Source organism: Silurus aristotelis (assembly GCF_946808225.1).
Source record: "Silurus aristotelis genome assembly, chromosome: 3".
NCBI classification, from domain to species: domain Eukaryota; kingdom Metazoa; phylum Chordata; class Actinopteri; order Siluriformes; family Siluridae; genus Silurus; species Silurus aristotelis.
Window position 1 is genome coordinate 36,249,624 of NC_139576.1, and position 22,209 is coordinate 36,271,832.

The 22,209-nt window shown below is 39.3% G+C and overlaps 2 protein-coding genes across 2 annotated transcripts; one reads left to right on the plus strand and one right to left on the minus strand.

Annotated features, from left to right (window-relative positions):
* Positions 1–1,045: 1,045 nt before the first annotated feature.
* On the minus strand, positions 1,046–6,610 carry nmi (N-myc (and STAT) interactor). Its single transcript, XM_083537389.1, has 9 exons — positions 6,406–6,610; positions 4,634–4,678; positions 4,253–4,411; positions 3,887–4,003; positions 3,544–3,721; positions 3,274–3,380; positions 2,700–2,886; positions 2,239–2,342; positions 1,046–1,592 (listed from the first exon to the last, which is right to left on the minus strand). Exons 1-9 carry the CDS (start codon positions 6,439–6,441, stop codon positions 1,389–1,391), a joined length of 1,137 nt encoding a protein of 378 aa, XP_083393515.1. The 5' UTR covers positions 6,442–6,610; the 3' UTR covers positions 1,046–1,388.
* A 1-nt stretch (position 6,611) lies between these two features.
* parp14rs3 (poly(ADP-ribose) polymerase family member 14-related sequence 3) lies at positions 6,612–22,152 on the plus strand. The gene is made up of 26 exons (XM_083537277.1): positions 6,612–6,925; positions 7,657–7,835; positions 8,098–8,122; positions 8,223–8,381; positions 8,540–8,773; positions 10,405–10,641; positions 10,748–12,801; positions 12,925–13,015; positions 13,118–13,222; positions 14,152–14,214; positions 15,160–15,336; positions 15,428–15,594; positions 15,688–15,724; positions 15,814–15,918; positions 16,162–16,224; positions 16,713–16,889; positions 17,377–17,549; positions 17,998–18,100; positions 18,182–18,301; positions 18,386–18,448; positions 18,687–18,863; positions 19,069–19,251; positions 19,348–19,968; positions 20,079–20,233; positions 21,417–21,591; positions 21,672–22,152. Exons 1-26 carry the CDS (start codon positions 6,754–6,756, stop codon positions 21,965–21,967), a joined length of 6,111 nt encoding a protein of 2,036 aa, XP_083393403.1. The 5' UTR covers positions 6,612–6,753; the 3' UTR covers positions 21,968–22,152.
* Positions 22,153–22,209: the final 57 nt, after the last annotated feature.

A 22,209-nucleotide genomic window follows, 5' to 3' on the forward strand; every position in this document is an offset into this window, starting at 1 on the left:
TAAATATTTACACCTTCAGGCTCTTAATCTTATTTAAATGACTGGGAATGGGGTTAAATATTTCATGCTGGGAATTTGACTTTAATGGGACTGGTTGTGCTTTTTTGACATTTTTTTACATTAAATATACACGGTAAGCATAAGTGCACTTTTTGAACATCCTGTTTGACATTTATTCCCCATTTACTTTTATAATAACCACCATCTTTATGAGAAGATGGTGGTTTTATGGAGTGTTGAGATTTGTGCTAATTCAGCCATGGAAGTCTGATACTGAAGTAGGTGACGTGCAGTCAGTGTTCCAGTTAATTCCTGATCAGAGCTCGATAGCAGGAGATCTTCCATTCCATCTTATGTAAAGCAGATCTTCATGGAGCTGGATTTGTGCACAGGGGCATCGTCATGCTGGAACATGTTTGGATCTCTTGGTGCAGGTGAAGGAACATCCTATACAAATTTGTATGTGGTAACACAATAAAGATGAGCACTGCCACCTAGTGGTAGGAATTATACAGCAACCAGTGGTGGACAGTAAGGAAGTAAATGTAATTTATAACTGTACTTATGGGGCTTTTTTGCATATCTGTACTTTACTGAGGTATTTCTATTTGGGGAGATGTTTACTTTAACTTCTACATTTCAAAAATGTAACCGGTGAAACAATAATCAGGCTCTGTTTTGAACTCATTCTGATTGGCGCTCGTGTGTATCTACTGATCACAAACATACAGTTCAGCATCAGTTCAACATCAAGCAGAAAATTGAGAGGAATAAATGATGGATAAAACTTTTTTTTGAAGGTTTTGGGATCGTGATAATTCTAATGGAGATCAATCAGGTGTTTGAGAATTTTCACATAAAATTAGTTGAGTAAGTAAAAAAAGTCTTGTGACAAAAATGATAATAGAAAATGTATAGCCATAATAAATTATAGAACTTATTATTATAGGATATTAAGGTACATTCGCAAGCTGGTCTATTTTTACTCAAGTGAACGTTTAAAGGGACACTTTTACTGTCATACAACAGATACACAACACCCTGGTTTGGAATAGAATACGGTTTACTTCATGGCATAAAAATTGTCAAGCAGAGAAAAATCCCCATGATTAAAAGTGGAAATTAGCATAATTATATATTTTCTCTGGCGGTCCTTTAATACTTTAACATTTAAAAATTTGTTCTGTAGAGAAAAATCCATATGATTATAATGTTCAGTGAAGATTCTCATTTTTGGGTAGTTTTTTTTTTTTTTTTAAAGAAAAGCCAATTCATTAAAATTCATAAGCCATTCATGAAACTAAACCTGAATTTACCCAAGCCGAATACGATAAGATCAGAAATAGCATTGCAATAGGAATCGCCGAGACGCCGCTTGTCTTTGCTTATTAGACTTCCATTTCGGCGATGTCCTCGCTGAAGAAAGCTCTCAGTCTCTTTCCGCTCGAGAGGTACTTAATGCTCTCCACCTCTCCTCCAAAGTTGCTGGGTTTCTGGAAATGGATCTCCAGATGGTCCTGCATGTCTTCTTCGTCGCTCAGATCTTGAATACCTCTGAGCAGTACGGTGCGCTTTGGAACCCCTAAGAACGTCTAAAAAAGGAACGCAGTGGGAGCAGAGCGATCGGTTACTGAGGAACAGATTGGACCGATTGACCCCATTATAATCAGTGTGTTGGGAATGTTGAAAAAAACAAAACGTGTCGAGAAATCTGTTTGATACACAATATAGACAAAAGTATTGGGACACCTGTTCCAGCATGGTAGCTCCATGAAGATCTGCTTTACAAGAGTTGGATTTGAAGATCTTCAGTGCCCTGCTATAGAGCTCTGACCAAAATATTGAGTGGTGACGTGGAGTGGTGGCTCCAGTGGTTAAGGCACTGGATTACTGATCGGAAGGTCGGGGGTTCAAGCCCTGGTATTGCCAAGCTGCCACTCTTGAGCAAGGCCCTTAACCCTCTGTGTGCTCCAGGGGCGCCGTATCATGGCCGACCCTGCGCTCTGACCCCAGCTTCCAAGCAAGCTGGGATATGCGAAGAACAACATTTCACTGTGCTGTAATGTATATGTGACAAATAAAGGCTATTCTATTCTGGCTATTCCATTATTATTATTATTATTATTAATAAAAAAAAATACCAATTGTATGGTCAGGTGTCCACAAACTTTTTGTCCATATAGTGTATAAAAACCAGGGGCCTTGAACACCTTCTCATCAACATCAACAACAATTTACCTGAAACTTCTTGAGCTGGTAGTCATACAACGGTGCCACGTTGACTTCCATCTCGCCAATGGTGTCCAAGTAGAACTTTTCCCTGAGGGTCATATTCTCTGCAACTATAAATATAATGCAGCTGTTAAAAAAACACATCATTGAAAACACCATTCGTGTTCAATTGTTTAAGAAATTTTAAAAACACAAGCAATTTTTTGTTTAGCAATTCCATCCCTCCTTTTGACTTTTATCACTTTAAAACCAAGGTACCAAACCGTGAATTTTGATTGGCCCGTGCCTAATATACAATACGGATGTTAGAATTTGATAAACGTAGATAACACTGCCATCTAGTGTTAAAAAATCGGCTATAGGAGCTTCGTCTGGCATACGGTATAGTAATAATGGTTAAGTCATTGCAAGAAGAACCAAACCCATCGTCTGGTAGACAGATGTAAAAAAAAACAAAAAGTACAGACCACCAGTATTGAGGAAGGTAATCTTTCCCGTTCCGTTCTTCACATCGTATTCTAATCCCTCCACCTCGCCTCCACCACGGCTCGGTTTGGAGAAGCCCAGCTCCAACCGGTCTCTCATTCGTTCCTCGGGCAGATCAGCATCAGCATTCGAGAACATAATGGTTTTCTTCGACACCCTAATATGCACCTGTGGAGAAGAAGTTGAGGTCAGAAGCAACCAGATGATACATGTTTGGACAAAAGTATTGGGACACCTGATTTGTGCATAGAATGTTCTAGAAGTTCCAGAATGGCAATGCTCCTGTGCACAAAACTAGCTCCAATGAAGATATAATTTACATGGTTTTGGAAAGGACGATCTTCAGTGGTCTGCTAAAAACTAGCACTCTTGTGGCTGAATGAGTCTCCACAAGCATCTTCCCAGAAAAGGGGATTTTATTAGAACGGGGTCTTGATGTGGAATTTGTTGCCCAAAAAAAGGACATATGAATCTTATGGTCAGGTGTCCATCAAAATTTTTGTGCATAAAAATGTATTTTATAGTAAAAGATACCAAAGCGTGAGCTCACCATACCTCGAATTTTGCAGAGGGCTCGAGATTAATGTTGCCTGGCTTCACTTCACTCCTGGTTTTGTCGCAGGCCACGGTGCACTTCGGCAGCCTGAGGATCTGATCGGCCACTTAAAGACGTGGATGAATGGATAAAACGTCAGGTTTTACGAGTTTGATGTAAATCAATTTCAGCTATTCCAACCACTGCCAGGGTTTAACAGGGAATTCGTCTTTTTTTTTTTTTTTTTTTTTTTTCTTTTCCAAATCTGTTCTACCATTACGGATCATTACCTTTCTCTTCCTCAAACGTGATGAGAGCTTCGCCACCTTTCAACAGAAAGGAAGGTCTCTGGATGATGGTAAACACGGCCCTGATGTACTCATCATGCTCTTGCTCGTCGAACTCATCCTCCTCCGTTTGTTCGACCTGAGTAAATTTCATTTTTTTCTCCGGGATCTGAGCTTTGATCTGAGAAAAGGTACATAGAGAGGAAAAAAAACCAGTACAGTTGGAAATTATCATCTTGGACATAATTATAGAACAAAAAAATCCAATCAAGGCTCTTTACTGCCCCCTTGTGTTTTTTTTTTTTTTCTTTCACCATACCAACCTCAAATCCCAACCCTTCAGTACCTTAAATCTCTGCTGTAAATTGTCCATTTCAGTCTTCTTGGCTTTGAGCTGCTCGTTACAGCGCTGTAGTTTGTTCTTCAGATCCTGATTGGTATTTTTTATATGATTTATTTCCGACTAAAAAAAAAAAAAAAAAAAAAGAAAAAAATGTTTTGAATTAGTAGCCAAGTAAGCGAGAAATGCTCACACTTTTTCCATGAAGTGTTAATAAAATTTTTGCCATATTTTGGTGTATAACAATGAATTTACTACTACCAATAATAATAATAAATATAACATGCACAAACCAACATCTTAAAGAAAGTAAAAACCCAGTGTATGTAAATCAAAGGCCTAAAGTAAAGAGCCTGTAATATTAAATCCTACCTGTATGTCCTTCATTTTTAGTCTAAAACTAGCTGCAAGTTCCTCCTCAGCATGCAGGACATTAGTGGTCTCCTGCTGGGCTTTTTTCTTTGTGTCGTCTGTGTCCATTTTCTCCAACAACAACCGAGATTTTTCAGTCTCAGCTGCCTCCACTAGTTTCTATATGAGAATAATAATATTAATAATGATCATGAGCCTTGTGCCTTTCCCTATATAAACACTTATTATAAAGGGTTGCTCAGAGCTAAATGTTGATAAATGTTTGTTTTATGCAGAATTCACGCAAATCTAGTGGATACACTTGAAGTACACGAACATACTGGACGGGTTTGTTGTGCATTCTAAATAAAAATGTGGCGTAAGTAGTCATTGTTAACGTACTCTCCATTTCTCCAGCTCGCTCAGCTGCTGGTTTGATGGGACGTTCTGAGAAAAGAACAAGACACATGATGTTAGAAAGGAGAATAAATAGGTAGGTGAGTTCAAATTCCTTAAACCCTCAACTGCTCATCTGTGGAAATGAGAGATTGTAAGTTGCTCTGGATAACAGTGTCTGCCAAATGTCATAAATCTGAAACTAAATTATAATAAAATTAAGGAATCTGTGCTACAAATGGCTTAACGTCAGAAAAACCAGGAAAAAACAATCTCTTACACACATTGGTATTTCCCAAAGCACCCAATGCAAGAAGAGCAAACATTTTCCTCAGCAGTTTACTTTTTTATAATCTTTATTTTTTTTTGTACTTTCTTGATGATCATGACTTTCATCCCACCATAATTAATAGATGATGTTGGACCGTCATTTTATCTCAGGTAAAATAATACTAAATAATTTAGTAGTTTAGGCTGATATTGGGGTTTGTCTATCATTAAATTCCCAATTTAAATTGTCATTAGATTTCACTTGCTATTATTTATGTTCGTGTGATTAACCGTGGCTTGTCGGTTTTTAACAATGGACATTGTCCCAAAGCAGCTTTAAAGAAATAAATAGGTTATACAGTTTTTATTTATATGTTAGTGCCTATAAATTTCTCTCAAATGAGTGAGCCAGTGGCAACAAGGACAACGAAAAAAAAAACTTTGCAATGGTATTAGACATTATAGGAATCAAACAACTAAGACTGAGATCTTGAATATGTTTTATGATCAAGAAAAATAAAAAAATTATCATTATTATCGGCAACAAGTTTGACCGAATCGACCGTATCAAGGTTTTATTTCTTTTTCATCAGGTGTTAAAAAATTATAATTTGGCCACCAAAACCCCCAAATGACCCCAAATCACATTTTTATCTCATCATAACCAGTATTTACGTCTCAGTGGACAAAATGGATGACGAGGAGGACAAGACAAGAAAATTGCTCATTATTTATAACAAAAAAAAGTAAATAAAATTCAAACAAACATATAAATAACTGGTTTGACTAAACCTATTGTCCCTTACTAGTTTACTAAAATGACAAAAATGACTAATGTTTGATTTTCGAACAGATTTTGTCTTGGGGTGTATATTTTTCTCGTAAAACATAAATTCATAAAGATTACGTAAAAAATAAGTTCGCTAATAATATTTAATTTAATAAACCATTAAATGTCAATGTGGCTGTTACAAGTTCAACCAGAAATATCACTGTTTGTGTTTAAGATCAAATTTAATGTTAAAAAAGTTAAATCTTTTAATTTGACCTCATAAAAACATTTTTGTGAGGTAAAAATCACGTTAAAACATCGAAGAAACATTTTTATGAGGTAAAAATCACATTAAAACATCGAACAAACATTTTTGTGAGGTAAAAATCGCATTAAAACATCGAACAAACATTTTTGTGAGGTAAAAATCACGTCAAAACATCGAACAAACATTTTTGTGAGGTAAAAATCACGTCAAAACATCGAACAAACATTTTTGTGAGGTCAAAACATCGAACAAACAACTAAACAATGAACCATATCTAATGCTAAACACGAGTTCCACTAATACACAACTTTTAAAGGCTAACAAGCAAATTAGAACCATTAGAACCCAAATATATGTATATAGTGCATATATAATGGTATATTTTATACTATATGTAAAATAAATGACTTACAGAAATTAAGATTTAGTGTCGTTGAAATGTTTTTCTGTAGTAGAGAAAAATCTTACCTCATAATCCATGTCCTCCTTTTTATCTGACATCATGAGACCAGCAGAAGACAGTAGCAGATGATTTTAATAAATATAATCTACAGTATATATAAAAAAACCAATGTTGAAAACTAGAACAAAAATAGTGTGTTGAGAGGGTGAGAGATTTCAAGGAAGTCCGAAGTCAGCGCCCTGAAGTGAAAGTGAAAGTAACATTGAAAGTTATTTATAAAAAAAACAACACGCACGCGCGCACACACACACACACACACACACTAACACTCGGGTGCTTTTTCTTCTTAACCTTATTTACTTAATTTAACGACCATGACACGTCTATCAGCTCATATCTAAGTCCTAATAATCATGGAGGAGAAAACACTGGTTCTTGAAGGTCTTCCAGCAGACTTGGACGTGGTTCGACCCAAACTTGAGCTTTACTTCAAAAACAAGAGGAAATCTGGAGGAGAGGTCTTAAAAATCCAAAAACATCCTGAGAACAAGAGGAAAGCCCTGCTTATCTACCTCCTAGATACAGGTAGTTGAATACTTTAATTGAATATTATTGAAATTTGGTCTTTTTTTTTTTTCCTTCATAATTAGAAACACTTTAGCATTTATGACTAACATTTCTCTAACACACACTTCCTGCCTTGGTTCTTCTAAATAGACAAACCAATAAACCATACACTCCTTTTCATATTTGTTGATTAGTATTTATTCTGTTCATGACCAAAAAAAAACTTTTACAATACGAAGCCAAATCAGTAATTCAGAACTTGTGCAACTGAATGAGGGGGTTTCCTCACTCGAGTTCCACCCAGTTACTGATTTATTTATAACACATCCTCTTTTTTATTTAAGTCATGGATGAAGTCGGAATGATAACGTGATGATAAAAAAAAAAAAAAAAGGTTTGACAGGTTATTTATGTGTCAAGAACCAACGCATGTATGAAAGGATCTAAACATTTGTATACACTCTGGTTATATTGAACAAATCTTAGTTACTTACTGGTTATACATCCAAAATTAAGTGTTCAAGGTGAAATAGGAAGTGGTTAAGATGTTGGGTTTCTAATAAGAAGGTTGTGAGTTCAAATCCCAGAAATACTAAGCTGCTGCTGGGCTCTTTAGTAAGCGCCTTACCTTCTCAGCTGTATAAATGAGATAAATAAGCATATGCTCTAAATGTTAATATTTTAGTTTATATTCATGTCTCTGATGTCTGACTTCTATGTGTTTTTTTATATATTTCCTAAAACTCCAGATTTGAACAATGTCCTCAAACAAGGAACGCACAAAATCGATTTTAAAGCCCAAGGAGTTGCTGAACTGTCCGTGAAACTGTTGCATGCCAAGAAAGAAATGGTTAAACCGCCTGTTCCGAAAAAACCGAAGACCGAAACTCTTGCACAAGTCAAATCTGTGGCTACTACAGGTATACAGGTGAGGTTTTTTTTTATTTCGATTGGGCAACCGATAGCTGTCGATTTACGTCAAGGCTGCACAGGAGCATTCCTACGGGCTTTTCTTTCCAGCTTGTGTGTAAACGAAAGCTGTGATAAATGAGAAGAATGAGGAAGTGGTTGTGTTTATTGACTCTTTCCTTAAAGGGTTATGCTTATTTGCTGAATAGGCTTGTAATGTGGTTAGAAAGGCCCTGATCTGTGTGTTTTGTATCTTTCTTGTGTTTTGCATGTAATATAAGACCCCTGGCTCCGAAGATCAAAAAGGTATCGCGCTACACTTCATTATGTAGTTATTAAACAATATTAAAGCAGCCAAATATAGAAGTCAGTCAAATTCTTTTTTTTTTTGTGCGTGTTTCTTTAGGAAATGGAAAAAACCCAAAATCCAAGTGTCTGCTTATCAGCAGTGAGGAGGCGGTTCAGAAAGAAATTCTTACAATGTATTTTGAACAGTTTACAGAAAAGGCTGAATTCACAAAACATGGGCAAAACAAATGGATCCTGAAAGTAGCTGATCAGTCAGGTACAGTTGATCTTTTGTATATCTTGAACAGAGCTATATATCCATCAACCACATTCCGAGAACTAAAATGCAGTGGAATTCTTAATCACGTACAATCAAATGAAAAATGATGTCAGTACTTTACCACAGACCCTTCAAATTTCGATGCCGTTCTTTAGATTTATTGACGATCCTGGAAAAAAAGAAGCATGACTTTGGTTTGACTGTGGAGTTGTACAGAGAAGGTTCTGCAGAGCAACGGGACCCACGGCGCTTCATCCTGTCTGGGTTCAAAGACAGCTGTAAATGCAAATTAATTAGCATGTTCATTGGAAGCTGCAGTCCAAAGGTATCGCACACCTGGGAGATATTAGACGATGAGAGAATTGTGGTCATCTTCAATGAAGACAACTGTGAGTTTGGGTTCTTTCTATTATTATGTATAACAAGTTTGCACTTAAAGGAGATCCTGGTTCACTGCAGGTCACAGATAGGGACATCAGGATGGCTAAAACCTCTTGGAAGAAGTTGCTCAGTTTTGAGCTCAAATATCCTGATGCGTACTGGAACTCATGATGTCATAAGTCTTCATGAAAGCCCCTGGACCACTAGTTGCAAAATGGTCCCAATGATAAGTGATCTTCCTTCAAATTTAGTTTCAGGACAGTATAGTTCCAGATTTACAACATACTACATTATCTAGCCTTATATAAGGTGGTATCAAAAAGTTTTCGAGACTGGCTCTGTTTACAAGAAAGTACTTTATTTATCTACGTTTACACACTATCACCTTCAAAATAGTTCTCTTGCACAGCAATACATCATAAGAAGTCTTCTTTTTAAAGAACCTTCTGCGATTCACACTAGATCACAGCAATGGTGTCAAAACGGCGACCTTTAGATCTTCATCGTCGGGAAGAAGTCCGCAGGAGCCGAATGTGGCGAGTGGGGTTGGTGCAGAAGTGAGATCATGTAGTTTCCGGGAAGAAACTCACGTGTAAGGAGCTTGGTGACAGGGTGCACACATGGTCAGAATCGCAGACGTGGTAATGCACGTGTCAGAATAGCCCCAGCTCCCGATGTACACAGGATGGTCTTTTGGCACACCGACTTATGAAGGTCGGTGCTCGCTGTGACTGTGCGTGCAGCTTTCTGTTAGCGTGTTACAAAACTAGTCTCGAAACTTTTTGATGCCAATGCCATTTAATCTGTGAACGTGATGGGAATAAAGTGTCATAAATGTATGTATTTGTAAGTGTAAAGTGTATTGAAAGACCAGATTGTACGACCTTTCAAATTAACACAACTAAATTACCACATCACCAGGAGCTGCTCTCAAAAAAAAAAAAAAAAGTCTACTGGAGAGAAGAATTGCCTTGAGAAAGGTCTGGGGATGGAACCCACACTTGAGTGTCTGCTGACATGGTACCCAGTCAGGTTTAGCCCATAATTGTCATGTGTTCTTATTTGTCTGCTTACATTTTATAAGATGGAGGATAGCGTTAAGGTGTGGTGCAATTAAAGGTAACATAGACCAGACCCATAAAACATAAACTGGCTTTTGAAATATGAACTGGTCACCTCACTGGTGGGATTAAGAACCTGAGAGCATGAGCATGGGCTGGAGAAAGTTCTGGCGCCACACTTCCTGGTTGGGTGGTTTCTCCTCTATTTTGGAATTTCTGAAGGAGATCCTTGACCTTGAGACTGCGGAGTCTAAAGAGATCCTATTTTTTCAAAGTTAAAGGTCTCTCAGTGCCTGTCATGGCAGTAAACTAAGCCTAAACTAAAAAAAAAAGTTTTATAATAGTATGAGATATGGAACAATAAACCCAAATGACTAAGCAAGATCAGCTGCAGAAGTTGAAGCTCAGGTATGGAAGGAGATTAAAAATCGCTGAATGTTCTCTGAACGTCGAACACCCTCGTATAAATATATGCAATCTTTGGAGGTTATGAGTTATAGCAAAATCCCTTTTACATTAGAATCTGATTGAATCAACGAAGAAATTGATATAATTTTATTACCATATTATTTTTCCAGATTCAAAATCTTTTATTGAGAAGTGTGCAGCCAAAAAGTTCCAGGACATGGAGATTGAAGCCTTTCATTTAGAGTTGACAGATTCAGTTCTGGTACAGGGGAATATGAGCAAAATTACAGAAGATGCTCTTACGCTGTACTTCGAAAACCATAAAAAGAGTGGTGGAGGTGACGTCAAGTCTTTAATCTGGGTCAACAAACAAACGAGTGCTGTCATATCCTTTCAAGATTTCAATGGTAAGTTGTTTCATGAAGTTTGAAGCGTTATGCTTCGATGCTTCGAAATCCCTTTGTTACTGACATTTAAAATGGTGACCAGATGTTCCTCTGCATTTCTAAACAGTTCCACAAGAAGTTGTGAAGCGGAAACATCATCTCTGCGGAACAGATCTGAGCACTTTACTTTTTTACTCCAATTTCCAGAAGGCTTTGACAGGAGAAATGCCTACGTGGTCCAATATAGCTACTAATATCACAGTTACTGTTCACGAGTCGGTCCTGGGTTTTATCGAAAGAAATGAAAAGTGCAAAAATGAGTTTGAGAGTAAACTAAAGGTTGTTCATGCTAATGCAGTTTTTGACAAAACATCTTCTGGAGCAATTAGCCTTGAGATGGATGTGGACAAAGAATCTTTAGCTGCACTTCGACTAGGGGCAACTTGGGCAAGTATAGCCCAAAGAGAAGCACAAGCCTTTCTAAACAGGTACAGCAAAGCCGAGTTGCCAGCTGAGATTGAGGTCTGGAAAAGAGTAGAGCGTGATTGCCCCGATTTAGTTACTTCTGATGTTAATGTCACCTACATGGAAACCAAAGTTGCAATAGTCGGCCTTGAAACAGAAGTCACTGTTGTCTTGGACAAAATTCGGAACCTTGTTAAGAAAGCAGCTGAAGATCTAGAAGTGGAAAGGAGCACTGTAGAAAAAGTGATTCAGTTTGACTCAGTAGAGACACTTGAGTTGGTAGAAAAGCGGGTACATGCACAACTTCAAGATGTAACAGTTCGAATAAATGAAGCTAACCTGACTTTTCACCTGCAAGGTTTGAGAGATTTTGCAAATACCGCTGAAGCGGTCATCAGGCAAGCACAGGAGAACGTTACCTTTCAGCAACTGAACCTTTCGGAAGATTTGCTTAAGTTTCTCAAGTCGTTAGATCTCAAGATATTTGAGCAAAGCCATTTTGTACCAAGTCATATACCAGCTTTATTTGTAAACAAAGGCGACCATGTTGGGATTGTCGCAGAGAAAGATTCCATCAAGAAAGCAGAAGACAAAGTAATAAATGTCCTTCAAGAGGAGGTCATCCAACTTACTCCTGATGTAAACGCAGTAATCAACAATGACCACTGGGCAACCTTTTTAAACAAAACGAAACTGGATTTAGGTCACGATTTGCCGAACGTTAACATCGTTTTTTCTGCAGAACAGATTGTCATCTGTGGATTTGCTCAAGTGGTGGCGAATCTTACCAAAAAAGTCAAGGATTATTTGGAGAACAAGACACCGGTAACTAAAGATATCCCTCTTAAATCCACGCAAGAAGTCGGCTTTGCTGACTCTTGCCTGAACTTGGCAGAAATACCCGAACTCCAAAATCTTGGCGTAACCATTCAATGTTGCATGACAACAAATCCTCCATGTCTGAAAGTTACAACATCGAAAGAAAAAATCCAGCAGGTACTAGTGGTTGTGAAAAGGCATACATCCTCCATTTTGACTGAGAAGCATACTTATTCTGAAGCTGGAGAATCTAAGGTGATACTTAAACACGAAGCCAACATTCAAGCCAAAGCCAAGGATTGCGGTTGCAAGGCTTACATTTCAACTAGAAAGCCTGGGCCTTCAAAAAAATACAGCCACCAAATAAACAGCAGCATCACTTTAACAGTTACAGAGGATGAACTGCACCACTTCCCAGCCGACGCTTTAATCTGCCCCATGAGTAGCAAACTAGCTTTTGATAATCCTATTGCTCAAAACTTTCTTCAGGTCGCAGGTTTGGATATTCAAGTGGTATTCGATAGACTCCTGAAAGAAAAGCAGACTTTGCTCTCTGGGGAGGTGGTCCTCAGTGAACCTGGGAATCTTAATGCCAAGACCCTTGTTTATACCGTGTTGCCTGAGAGTGGCCAACAGTTCAGCTCTCACTACCTGATGTTATCTGCTCTGAATAGCCTCCAAAAAGCAGATTCTACAAGCAATACTTCTATCGCAATGCCGGCGATAGGCTGCGGAAGTTTTGGGTTCACGGCCAAAGAAAGTTGCACGGCAATCAGAGATGCAGTTCTGCAGTTCATCAATGATCAACAGAATTCCCCAAAGAATATAAAGAACATTTTTGTAGTAGAACCTGATATGAAGTTATTAGAAGAGTTCAACAGCAACATTGCTCAACTGGTATGTGTGCTCATTTCCCCCACCCCCTCCTGCCCACCCACCCACACACACACCCTTTTTCTTGTTAAATTTCATGTTGCTTGGACATTACTGAGGTCCAGAAATCTTCTCTTTTGTCACCAGGGCTTTCAATCTGCCACTCCAACAAGAACAACCTCTCAAGACCAAACAAAGATTCTAAATCTAAACCTTGACCCATTATCGGACACAGAAGGTATGATTTTGTTATTCCCAATTGTAACTGTTCATCTGAGACGTCACAGTGTCTGATTGTTCATGCTATTGGTTTTCCTTTCACACATACGATTCTAAACAGTTACTGTTTATGGAGTGAGAGTGTCTCTCAAAAAAGGAGATATCACCAAAGAAACCGTGGATGTCATTGTTAACTCTAACAACAAAGCATTGGATCTTGATACAGGTATGTAAAACCTCGTTTGTGCAGGTTATTGTTTTCCGTTTGTTCAAAATTTGGGGTGAAGTAACAAATCGGATTTCTGTAAGTCCTCAAATCTAATATGGCAACAGATTTGGAATCTGTACAGTCCACAACCTACAGCAGATTAAAATCGATCCTATTTGGTAGCTTCGTAACTCTTCCAGAATAAAGTCATGTTTGCACTACAGTTTTATATAGTGAGCAAATGTGGTTGCTAGGTAACAGGGTATGTAGTTATCTAGCTAAGGCTATGCAGAAAGTAAACCATGTCGCGGTACGGAACTCGTCGGTAATTCGTTACGGAACTTGACTCGACTTAAAATGCACAGAAAGCACAAAACTCACGAGTCGCGTTCAGAGCATGCGACGAGTCTCGAAACATTGGTCGGTTGTCATAATGTGACGAGTATTACTATATTTCCATCAACAAACTTGAGACTATAGTAATTGAACAGTCTAAAAAGCTTAAAACTGCAAACTTGTCATTATTTTTAGCCTGACTGTTATTCTCCACTCTTCTGAGAAGATGTTCCACTAGATTTTGTGGAGATTTTATGCTCATTCAAGCACAAGGGAGTCTGTAAAGTCAGGTACTAATGTAGGTGAGGTGAGGAGGCCTGGAGTGCAGTCAGCATTCACATTTATTGCAATAGGGTTGCAGGTCTATAGCAGGAGATCTTCCACTCCATCGTATGCAAAGCAGATCTCCATAAAGCTGGCTTTGTGCCCAGGGGCATTGTCATGCTGGAACAGTTTTGGGTCTCAAAGTTCAAGTGAATGGAAAAGTTTATTTTACAATTGTGTGTCTCCAACTTTGTGCTAGCAGTTAAGGGGAAAATATGCTGAGTCAGTGTGTATTATTAATTGTATGTCTGCCCTGTATATCATATATGTCATGTTAACTTGTTTAGGTGTGTCTGGAGCCATTCTGAAGGCAGCTGGTAATTCAGTCATGGATGAATGCAAAAAGCACGGTAATCAATAAGTATATGAGGCACTTTCATTTCCTGCGGAATTACTGTAACACTGATGCTCACCTACAATGCTAAAAATGGTCCATCACACTCACACTGCACCTCACTTCTGCCAATCATGTACCACTGCTCTACTGGTTCCACCACCTCTCAGGCTACAATGAAGGCATTCTTCAAGACTGCTCCCTGTTCTGGCACCAAGGTGTTTGAATGAACTTTTATTAGATCTTTTTGCTGCTAAAACAGTCGTGACCCGTGGAACATTACAAGCATGAACCTCTTGAGCAGTTTGAGCTACAGGAGCTCGTCTGTTGGATCAAGCCAGCCTTCGCTCTCCACGTGCATTAGTGAGCCTCGGCCGCCCACGACACTGTCTCCGGTTCACCACTGTTCCTTCCTCTGACTACTGCAGACCAGGAACATCCCACAAGAAATCCTGCAAAAATCCTTACGTTTGGCCATTTTTCTGCTTCTAACATCAACTTTGAGGACAAAATGTTCACTTGCTGCCAAATGAATATTTCCCACCCACTAACAGGTGCCATTTTAAAGAGATCATCAGTGTTCTTCACTTCATAATGTTATAATATTATAATGCTATGCCTGATTGGTATATATCTTCAAGCAGATCTTCCAGTAGCATTCCCTTTTTTAAATGATCACTATTTACTGTATGTAAAGATTTTTCTACCTATTGGTATGTACTTGTTCAACATCCCAATCCACTAGTAGTACCCTAAATTTGCCCTTATAATAACTTACACTCTTCTGGGAAGATGCTCCACAAGATTCTGGACAGTGCTCCTGGAAATTCATGGTCATTCAGACACAAAATCAGGTCCCGATGTTGGTTTGAGATGTTCCAGCATTGTAATTCATCTCAGTGTGTTTTGTGTTTGTGTCCGGTTCTTTAGTATTTGATGTGTTATTCTACACCGTTGGCAGGTCCTCAGAAAGAGAACGGCGTGGTATTGACGAGTGGAGGTAACCTTTCATGTCAGCACATCGCTCAGATGGTTGGTCCCAACAATGCTGCTGATATCACTTCCTCGATAGAGACGGTCCTGAAGCTGTGCGAAACTACAGCGGCTGGTACAGTCGCCGTCCCTGCGATAGGCACAGGTAAAAGATCAGAGTATCTGGTTTCAGATGAATTATTTTACTTGGATATTAATTGGAGATATTGGAGATATAAACTGAAGTATGTTCACAGGGAGAGGTGCAATTGGAGCAAGTGACTCCATTCAGGCTATTTTAGCCGGATTGGAAAACCATTTGGCACGGTCAACATCGTCCAGCCTTCAGAAAATCACCATAATGGCGTTCGAGCAGAAGATTTTCGATGCGTACAGTGACTATTTAAAGGACAGGAATAGCAAGGTTAACACCATTGATGTGTCATTTTGTGGATTTAGTATTCATATTTATTCTGGATAAATATATATATATTCTGGTTTTGTTTTTTTCTTTTAGACTACTTCTAATTCCACCAGTATGCCTGCAAATAAAGGTACAACCATCCTGTCCTTTACAGTCCACGAAACAACTATAATTTTCTATAGAGGTTCATTTTTAATTGGATTTTTTTTCCCCTTATAGTCAGAATTGCTGGTGTGTGGATCGAGATCAGAAAAGGGAGCATCACCAACGAATCCGTCCGTGGTATTGTCAACACCACCAATAACCAAATGAACTTGGCAGGAGGTGTGTTTGATTTATACTTATGATTTGTTTATAGTCATGCTGTATATTCTGACCTCCTGAACTTTTAGATCATATCATATCAAAACAATGATTTTTAGATATGCAACAGAAGTAGAAGAACCAAATTACAAGCTCATACATTTATAATATTCTTAAGACTGTTGTATATATTTAAGGTCTCATTTATACTATTTAACTTTTGATTACGCTTTTGTTTTGTTCTATGTGCCACCTTTTGTACAGGAGTCTCAGGGGCCATTTTCAAAGCTGCTGGACCAACAGTTCAACAAGAGTGTCAACAACATGGTGAGTTCCTGACGATCCCAACACAAATTTAACATCGTTCTATACAAACTGTATGTTGAAAGTTCCGAAAGTTGCCTTCAAATGTACTTAAGTATACAAAGTGTTATGATTTATTACGGCCATAGTGTTCCTATTATCGTTATCATACGACTTTGAATCGAATGATATTGATGAGTCAAACACTGATTTATAATCTAATAAATGATCATGATCCCAAAACCTTCAACAAAAATCAATCAAAAATGGTCACGTGTGTTGTGGCGAGTTCGAGTCTGGAGTTTCTTCATCATTTGTTCCTCTCTAATTGTTCTGTTTGATGTTGAACTGATGCTGAACTGTATGTTGGTGATCAGCAGATACACCGAGCGCCAATCAGAACACGTGTAAAACAGAGTATATTACAAATAAAAAGGAACGACTGATTTCTACTAAATGTAGTGAAGTTACAGTAAAAGTCTCTTAAATTTACTTCATTACTGTCCTCTTAGGTCCCATTAAGAGTGATACAGTTGCGGTGACCAGTGCTGGAGATTTGCAATGCGATTTTATAATTCACATGATGGGACCCCACTCCGCTGCAGACGCAAGATTACGGGTGACCAAAGTATTGGAGAGATGTGAGGATAAGCAGATCAGCACCGTTTCCTTCCCTGCTGTTGGCACCGGTACGGATTCATATCGTTGTGTTCTTTATAAGTTTCACCACACGCAATTCATTTTAATCTGTATGGCACTTTCAGATAACGTGGTCATCAGTTTATTCCTTAGAATTGTAATTTTGTCTCTATGGATTAACAATTATAATAGTAAAAAGAAAACTCCCTGAGATGGTATGGGGAAGAAACCTTGTTAGGAACCAGTCTCGAAAAGGAGCTTCACCCTCATCTGGGTGGCACCGAAGATCCATTCATTACAAATGCAACCTGTGGTCCATTAAAGTAGATATTAATTACAGTCTGAGACCATCCTTCTTGTGTTGCTCAGTAACTTTACAGATCTTAAACCATCCCCATCTGCTCCATGTAGTCCTCCATTAGCTGTTTCACTTTGTCTGGAACTGGATATTATTATAGTTGTAGGTGTTTATAAGCAGTGCATTAATTTTATATATAATCATGGACACATTTCTCATCTGATTTCCTTTTCCCAAAGGTGGAGGTGGTGTTAGTAATTTGGACTCCATTACTGCGATGCTACACGGCTTTCACGACCACTTGTCTCGACGTGCCCCTACCGCCCTCAAACTCATTTATATCGTCATTGACCGAGACGAAGTTATAAAAGATTTTCAGCAAGGGCTGAATCAGTGGATTCTTACCTCCCAGGTAGAAAACATCTACATACACATTGACACTTTGGCAAAAAACAAAAAAAAAACATGTGGACATCGAACCATTACATCAATATGTTGTTGTTTCGCCAAATTGCGCCACAAATTTGGAAGCACACAATCATTTTTAACTGATATTCTGACTTAAGTTGAGAAGTTGAAAACACAACCATCTAATAGCTTTGGAATGACCTGGAACACCAACTAAACCTTAACATCAGAGCTTGATCTCACTAACACAAAATCTAGTGGAAAGCTCCCCTGGAAGAGTGGGGTGTGTTATTTCAGATCTAGTTCTTCCTTCAATGCTACGAGATGTTCAGCGCACATATCGGTGTGTTGGTCGGGTGTCCAAATACTTTCGTCCAAATTTCAGTATATATATATATATTTTTTTATATATACTGTATGTATGAGTAACACAATGTTAACAATATTGGCAGTTTACTGACGACACTGAAGAATATGCCGAAGTGGATGACGACTTAGATGAAGGGAGTTGGGAAGAAGAAGAAGAAGACGAAGTAGAAGAGGATGACTGTAGTGGTAAGAATGGCATCGAAAAATAGGCACAAGGAAAGATTTCCCTTTTTTTGTTTGAGATATTAAATTGACCTTCATCTACAGGAAGCATCACGGAAGCGATCATCGGCCGGATCAAGGTGAAAGTGCTTTGCGGCGACATCACAAAAGAGACGACAGACGCGATAGTCAGCAGCACCAATACCAACCTAAATCTAAGCTCAGGTGATTTGTTGCACTACAAATAGCTACATTCACGTGCAAGATGTAATAGACACATAGACGATCATGAATTTTCATCGCTCTCAGGCGTATCAGGCGCAATCATCAAAGCAGCTGGACAGACCGTCGTGGACGAATGCAAAAAACTTGGTATGTTCGTTCTCATTCCTTCTGAAACACTATATATTAGAGCAAATTTTGAAATGAAACATTGTGTAGGAACTCTGTTTAAAGGCCAATGAAGCTACATGGTCTTTGGGTTCATGATGTCTTATGATGTGTCATGCAGCACCTCGTTCTTGAGGAACGTTGTTTCGTTACAGTGTGCTCTATATGACTGAAATGACAATTAAAAACCACTTGACTCGATTCGGTTCCCCGGATGTAGGTGTTCAACCCGGCGATGGCGTGGTCCTCACAACAGCTGGAAACCTTCCAGTTAAACACATTGTCCACATGGTTGGCCAGACAAAGGAGAAAGAGATCACAGCCTGCATGTATAAAGTCCTGAAGTTGTGTGAGGAAAACAAGATTCATTCGGTTGCATTCCCGGCTCTCGGAACCGGTAAGTTGGACCGTTCAATTTCGATTGAATATCCCTCAGGAGAAGAAATAAAATATGCTCTTGGGAAAATTATCCACACAGGGTAGATGTGCTGCAGCCTTGTGTTACAAAACTACTCTTGAAATGTTTCTATTCTTGTTATGAATGACAGCATATTAGAATCAATGCCTTGATATAAACCAAATGTTGCGTGTGCTCTCTTCAGGAGCTGGAAACTTGGCAGCAAGTCAGGTAGCGAAAGCCATGATGGATGCAGTCGCGAATTTTTCAATCGACGTGCCATTGTTTTTGAAAACAGTCCATATTGTGATTTTCCAAAGCGCGATGTTTTCCGATTTTGAGGACTCCATAAAGAAGTATAAACGGATCTCCCAAAATCGCTCTCCGGGTAAATTTTAGATTCGGTTTAACTCTTTGATCAGTGAGACTTTTGAAACATGAGGTTTTTAGAAAACGATGTTTTATTTTTGTGCATTCTTGACAGCAAAAGTGTCTAATCCTACTCAACAAACATCAGACTCCACCAAGTTTTGCCTCGCTGCCCAGACTGCTTCAGTGACGTTCCCAGTCACGCATGTAGACCTGTACGGAACATCATCTGCTGACATTGGCAAGATTAAAAAGTTCCTAGATGATCTAATTTCAGACGAGTGGATCAGGAAGGACGTTCAGTCCAACCATCTGGCCAACTTTCCTGAAGCCGACAACAAGAAGATTGTCGAGCTCAGCCAACGCAACCAAGTGCGTGTTCTTGTGGCTGCCAAGGACAAGCTGATCGTTTCAGGGAAAAAGGAAGATGTTTTAGACACCGTCCTCAACATCAACAACTTCATCCAGGCCGCCCAGAACAGGGAGCTCCGAGAAGGTGAAGAAAGGAGGCTGAGTAAAACGTTGTGCTGGGAGGTCGCCAAAGAAGAGACCTGGCTCCCGCTGAACTCCAGCATTAGTTATGAAATTGAGCTTGCGTTTCATAAAAAAGAGCAGAAATTTACCTACATGGACAAAGGCGAAAGCTTTACCGTTGATTTCACAGAGGAGAAGCTTGTAAACAGCAAGGGGAAGACCTGCAAGGTCAAGAGGACCCTACTTGTCGACTCGGACACGGGTAATTATTCGATGTTTGCTCCTTGGACTGAAAGCCCTCTGTGATAATGAGGCGCTCTTGGAACCAATTAACACGCTATTCAGTTATTATTTTTTCTCTTTTTTTTTCAGCTATCATTCAATCTCCAGCAACCTGGTCCAAAATGAGTGGAAATGACCTAGAGGTCATCGATCTTCCACAAAATTCAGAAGAATACAAGAAAATTGAGAAAGACTTTGTACGCTCCAGTGTACACAAAGACATCGCTCCTGTCCAAGTGGTGGAGGTAAAAAGACCGTTTTGTGTATATACACTACATTACCAGACCTTTGCAGACACCTGGTCATAAGTACAGTATGTGCTTTTTGAGGACTTCATTCCACATTTAGTCCCAATTTGCTCTTAATTCCCGCCACTCTTCTGGGAAGATAAGCTATACCTTTATTCGTACCACAGTGGGAAAATTTCTCAATTTCACATATCCCAACTCATCTGGAAGCTGGGGTCAGAGCACAGGGACAGCCATGGTAATGGCGCCCCTCGAGCTGACCGGGCTAAGTGCCTTGCTCAAGGGCTCAACAGTGGCAGCTTGGCAGTGCTGGGGCTTGAACCCCTGACCTTATGATCAGTAACCAGGAGCCTTAACCACTGGACCACCACTGCCCCAGATGTTCCTCTAGATACGTTTGTTCATTTACAAGGGTGTTAGTAAAGTCACGTACTGGTGTAGGTGAGGTGAGGAGACCTAGGGTGCGGTCGGCGTTCACGTTCAATTCCGAAGGTTTCAGAGCTCTATAGCAGAGATATTCCAACCCATGCAAAGCATATCTCCATGGAGCCGGCTTTGTGCACAGGAGCATCATCATGCTGGAACAGGTTTGGGTCTCGTAATTCAAGTGAAGGGAAAATTAGATTCTCCTGCATCGCTATACAATTGAGCTTTGATCTTCAACCCTGTGGGATGAATTGGCAGGTGTTGGCTCAGTGGTTAATGCATTTGACTTGGATCCGAAGGTCGTAAGTTCAAATCCTAGCCACACCTAGCTGCCACTTCTGGGCCCCTGAACAAGGCCTTTAACCCCATATCTTCTCAGTTGTATGAATAAGATAAAAATGGGCTGCCAAATGCTATTAATCGAAATTGAAACGCTGACTGCACTCCGGGCCTCTTCACCTCACCTATACCCAGTATATCAGTACCCGATTTCACGAACTCTCTGAATGAACACAAATCTCCACAAAATCTCTCTTTCCAGAAGAGCCCAAGTTATTATAACAGGAAATGGGGACTAAATGTGAAATAAGAAGTTCAAAAAGTACAGACTTTTTTGTTGAAAAATGAAATCAAACTCTGTTTTTGCTGTTAAAACTAAACTGGAGAAAAAACAACAACAAAAAAAACCCCATCAATATCTAGTGGTACTTGACTTGCAATGCTGAATAATGATCAATAAACGCTTTATCATTAGATCTGCAGAATTCAGAGTCAGTCACAGTGGCAACGGTACTGCGTCTTGAAGCAGGCCGTGGATAAAAAGTACCCCAAGCAGAAAAACGAACAGTTTCTATATCACGGGACGACCAAAGAAATTTGCCAGAAGATCAACAAGAACGGATTCAACAGGAGCTTCTGCGGGAGAAACGGTACGTCCTGAAAAGTTCTTCACGCCCTTTCAAGTGTTTATTCCTCAGGTACTGAACTTACTTCCTATTTGTTTTCGAAGCCGTCGTACACGGCGAAGGCACCTACTTCGCCAGAGAAGCTTGGTACTCCTGCTATGATCAGTATTCTAACCCAGACGAGACCGGTCTGAAGTATATCTACAGAGCTCGAGTTGTGAGCGGGTCACTGTGTAAAAGCCGGAAAGGAATGAAGGAGCCGGACCCTCTGGATCCCAAAGATCCCCGCGCTGGGCTGCACGACTGCGCCGTGGACAATTTGCAAAACCCGTTCATCTTCGTGGTGTTCTGTGATGCAGGGGCGTACCCTGACTATCTCATTAAATTCAAGAATGTCTGAATAATTGTCATATTAAAATTTTAATCATCAATATTTATATTCCAACAATAATTCAAATTTATGCAATCACTAGACATCATATTGTGCCTTAACGGTTTACCTCTGCACTCGTTTTTTACTCTTTTTAACACTAGAGTATGTAATAAATGCCAATAAATACTAAATAAAATGAAAAATACGCCTGATACATTCGAGTGTGCAGCTTAAACGGAGCAATGAAAATACGAGGTGGTATCAAAAGA